The following is a 5,000-nucleotide window of genomic DNA, read 5'->3' as shown; positions in this document are numbered from 1 at the left end:
GAACAAACTGACTGTGTGGATGTAGGGTACCTGTACATGAATCACAGACTTTATGGATGTGATGTGTGAAGAAACTGTAGCTTTACGTCACTTAGTTTCACTAAGAATCACATCAAGGGCCAGACATTTAGAGTCTGTTGACATGCTTTCATTTTGAAAAAGTCAGATATCTTTGACTGTATTATTGTCAGAGATGGCAAAAGTACTCACTTCCCGTACTCAAGTAGAAGTACAGATACTTGTGTTAAAAAATACTCTGGTAAAAGTAGAAGTACTGATTTCAATTCTTTACTCAAGTAAAAGTAACAAAGTACAGGCTTGGAAATTGACTTAAAGTATAAAAGTAAAAGTAGCCTAGAATGTCTTGCTGCTTGTCTGCTGAATCTCTGTTTTCTTCATTTTCAATCATGTCGCCGTCCGTACTACTATGTGCTAACGTTAGCGCCATCAAGCCGCAATGATTTGGCGCGAATGAATGCCGCCGAATCTGTCGCATCGTCTTGTAGTGGTGCGTCAAGTGCAACGTATATTCCCATCCAATTAGATTGAATTTGGTATTGATGACGCGAAAAATAATAACGGTATAACTTCACTGAAATTATTTGAAACTAATAACTAAAGTAACGAGCCAATTTTGTAAAAGGTAAGGAGTAGAAAGTACCGATGTTTGTGTTAAAATTGTAAGGAGTAAAAGTAAAAAGTCGGCACAAAAATAAATAGTAAAGTAAAGTAAAAATATCTGAAAAATCTACTTGAGTACAGTAACGAAGTATTTGTACTTTGTTACTGTTATTGTATGTCTTATAAAGTCTTCTCCCTTACAGTTTGGTCGACATAAAGCCCTAAAAAAGTCCGCAAAAAAGTTCCTTATCCATCATACAAAATCTATTGTGAACCAAAATCTGCGAGGGGCCGGATTTGGCCCTCAGGCCTTGAGTTTGACACGTGTGGTTGACCTGATCAATAGTCAATATCGACAACATTTCATTTCATTCATGGGATTGTTCCGGTGCCGCCTGATGACCCTCACCTCCCACTTTCTTTGTGTTGACGTTCTAGACTCCCGACAATTTGGGAAACATCATCCGAGCTACAACCGACAATCAAATTATATTCATCTTTTCAACAGCCATTTTAATTCCAGAGCTCGCCTCCCTACGTGCACCAAACAAGTTCCCTTGCCGAGGCTACCTGCGTCCGGGGCTTAAGGGCCCAAAAATGCTGTGTGGACTAGCCAGACCCTCATTCGAGGCGCTGTGGAGGAAGGTCTGGCAACGCAACACTACATGACTTCATTTATGGTATCACACGCTAATATGAAAGTAAAACTACAATGTTTTCAGATGTCAAGCAGGTTTGAACTGAGCTACATTTTAAAAGAGGAAACAAAGTTGTGCTGCTTCTCGTCGGAGCCAAAGCTGGATAACCACTCCCTCCTCTCCTTGCTCTCAAAACTAAGCGGGCTCCAAACTGTCCATATGTTATTGGCTCCAACCAAACACCACTTTTGACCAAGGGGGTAAGCTTCTCCTCGGACCGCGTACCTCCTATGGCGCCATTTTGATGCTAACAAGCCATCAGCTCCCGTTAGCATCCCATTGACTCCCATTCATTTTAATGCTACCAAGCCATCACCTCCCGTTAGCATCCCATTGACTCCCATTCATTTTGCTGCTACCAAGCCATCAGCTCCCGTTAGCATCCCATTGACTGCCATTCATTCTGACGTCACTTTGACAGAGAATAACTTTACATCTGAAGAGTTTAAAGACTCTATTTGTCCGTTGTTTATTTCTAAAGAAACACGACAATGTATAAAAGGCTCCATTACCTTGTAGCTCACGTTATGGCTCCGTAGCAGACGTTTTTATAAAAATAGGCTAACGATTGGGTCATAACCACGAGACTTACTGTCTCATAGTAGAGGAATTACCGTATAGTACAGGAGAAGCTCTCAGGCAGTTTGGACTTCCATTAGCTGTTTAAGTTTAATTACTAATGTTAACTATCATTTTAGTGATCAATAATTAGCCTGTGTCTATGTTATCTCCTTACATATACCTACGCTCTCCGTCTCTGCTAGATTGGGAATGATTGAGATTTCTCTTGGCACAGCTACCAGAAGACTTCCAACTTTCAGACAGGTTGCTCACGTCACATCTACGTCTTCAAGCTCAGTTGGAGGCTGCTCAGTAACGCTCAGCCATCACCGGGAAAGATCTTCTAATATCCTTCACTGGTCTCCGTCCAGAGACACGGGACCTGCTGGTCCAGTTTATATACAGTCTATGGTTTTGAAACAGGTTTTAACTAAGCTTTCATTTTAAATGAGTAAACAAAGGTCAAACTCAAAGTGCTGCTCCTCGCCCTGGAATGTAGAAAAACTTGATAACTCCTTCCCTGTGTTGTGTAACGACAAGGAAACTGAACATTAAACATAACCAAAGCCTGAGCCCAATTATTGATTTATATTTTTCCCGTTCCACGTCCCCAGAGCCAGCCACAGCTGCCCAGGTCTGTTCTGTCAAAGCCCCTGACTTTCACTGCCACCTGGAATGAACCCGTGACTGTTGCGAAAGAGCAGCTGACAACCAGGGAAAGACTAGGTGACGGCATAGAACGACCAGGTGACGTCGTGACGATATAGAAAGACCAGGTGACGGCATAGAAAGACCAGGTGACGTCGTGACGACATAGAAAGACCAAGTGACGGCATAGAAAGACCAGGTGACGGCATAGAAAGACCAGGTGACGGCATAGAAAGACCAGGTGACAGAAAAACCAGGTGACGGCATAGAAAGACCAGGTGACAGCAGAAAGACCAGGTGACGTTCTGACGACATAGAAAGACCAGGTGACGGCACAGAAAGACCAGGTGACGTCGTGACGACATAGAAAGACCAGGTGACGGCATAGAAAGACCAGGTGACGGCATAGAAAGACCAGGTGACGACATAGAAAGGCCAGGTGACGTCGTGACAACATAGAAAGACCAGGTGACGGCATAGAAAGATCAGGTGACGTTCTGACGACATAGAAAGACCAGGTGACGGCACAGAAAGGCCAGGTGACGTCGTGACAACATAGAAAGACCAGGTGACGGCATAGAAAGATCAGGTGACGGCATAGAAAGACCAGGTGACGGCATAGAAAGACCAGGTGACGGCATAGAAAGACCATACGCCGAGTTTGAGGGGGGAAGACATGCAGGAAAACCATCACAGGTCGGATTGGACCTTGGAACAAGCCTCTGCATATGTGCGCCCGCTCTAGAACAAGCCTCTGCATATGTGCACCCGCTCTACCAACTGAGCTAACCGGCCACCTACAAAGGGCTTAATTTTAAATAAAGAAACAAACTTGACTGGTCTTGGAATGTAGAAAAGCTTGATAACTCTTCCCCTGTTGTGTAACGACAATGAGGCCACACCTTACACACTGAACTGGTGAAAAGACAATCACAGTCAGGCAGTCACTGTCCCCGAGAGCTGAAATGGCGCAGAGCGGAGTTAAGCGGGACCAGGAAGCAATTTCTTGTTCCAACACCATGTCAGCAGATTTAGTGAAGGAACCGAGAGAGACTGGACTCCAAGCTGCTCCTGCTGATCACCGCTATGCTGGAGCTGAAGATGTGGCCTGTGATTTCTGCACCGGGAGAAAACGGAAAGCCATCAAGTCCTGTTGGACGTGTCAGGTCTCTTACTGCGATCAACACCTCCAGCCTCATTATTATGTTCCTCCATTCAAGAAACACAAGGTGGTGAAGCCCTCCAGGAATCTCCAGGAGAACGTCTGCTCTCGTCATGAGGAGGTGATGAAGATTTTCTGCCGAACTGATCAGCAGCTTATCTGTTCTCGTTGTTCTGAGGAGGAACATAAAGGCCACGACACAGTCTCAGCAGCAGCAGAGAGAGCTGAGAGGCAGAGAGAGCTCGAGGGGAGTCGACAAAACATCCAGCAGAGAATCCAGGACAGAGAGAAAGATGTGAAGCTGCTTCAACAGCAGGAGGAGGCCATTAATGTCTCTGCTGATAAAGCAGTGGAGGACAGCGAGAAGATCTTCACTGAGCTGATCCGTCTCCTGGAGAAAAGACGCTGCGATGTGGAGCAGCAGGTCAGATCACAGCAGAAAAGTGAAGCGAGTCGAGTCAAAGAGCTTCAGGAGAAGCTGGAGCAGGAGATCACTGAGCTGAAGAGGAAAGATGCTGAGCTGAAGAAGCTCTCACACACAGAGGATCACAACCAGTTTCTACACAACTACCCCTCACTGTCACCACTCAGCCAATCAACATCCAGCGTCCATATCCGTCCTCTGAGCTGCTTTGAGGACGTGACGGCGGCCGTGTCAGAAGTCAGAGATAAACTACAGGATGTCCTGAGAGAGGAGTGGACAACCGTCTCACTTAAAGGGACTAAAGTGGACGTTTTACTGCCACCACCAGAGCCCAAGACCAGAGCTGATTTCTTAAAATATTCACGTGAAATCACACTGGATCCAAACACAGCAAACACATGGCTGTTATTATCTGAGGGGAACAGGAAAGCTACATTCATGAGAGAAAAACAGTCTTATATGAGTCACCCAGACAGATTCACTGACTGGTATCAGGTCCTGAGTAGAGAGAGTCTGACTGGACGTTGTTACTGGGAGGTGGAGAGTAGAGGAGGAGGAGTTCATGTAGCAGTCGCATACAAGAATATCAGCAGAGCAGGGAGCAGGGATGAATGTGGATTTGGACGAAATGACAAATCTTGGACGTTTGATTGTGAAAAACTCAGAATTAATTTGTATTTCAGAGACCTAATTCGCGTCTCACGGTCCTCCAGAGTAGGAGTGTACCTGGATCACAGTGCAGGTATTCTGTCCTTCTACAGCGTCTCTGAAACCATGACTCTCCTCCACAGAGTCCAGACCACATTCACTCAGCCGCTCTACGCTGGATTTCGGTTTGATACCTGGTTTAGACTTTCTACTTTGTCCACTGCTGAGTTTTGTAAAC

At 45.4% G+C, this 5,000-nt stretch overlaps 2 protein-coding genes across 2 annotated transcripts in view; one reads left to right on the top strand and one right to left on the bottom strand.

Annotated features, from left to right (window-relative positions):
• The window catches only part of LOC116044763 (IQ calmodulin-binding motif-containing protein 1), a 26,653-nt gene that overhangs the window by 3,121 nt on the left and 18,532 nt on the right, over positions 1-5,000 (bottom strand).
• LOC116044764 (tripartite motif-containing protein 16-like) overlaps positions 3,454-5,000 on the top strand; it is a 2,063-nt gene continuing 516 nt past the window's right edge. The window contains exon 1 of the mRNA XM_031292227.2: positions 3,454-5,000. This exon is cut by the window's right edge and continues 26 nt beyond it. Coding sequence (XP_031148087.1) covers positions 3,494-5,000 — 1,507 coding nt within the window. The 5' untranslated portion in view covers positions 3,454-3,493.

This window comes from Sander lucioperca, chromosome 24 (assembly GCF_008315115.2).
Source record: "Sander lucioperca isolate FBNREF2018 chromosome 24, SLUC_FBN_1.2, whole genome shotgun sequence".
NCBI lineage: Eukaryota > Metazoa > Chordata > Actinopteri > Perciformes > Percidae > Sander > Sander lucioperca.
This window is presented reverse-complemented; position numbering and strand designations above follow the sequence as displayed.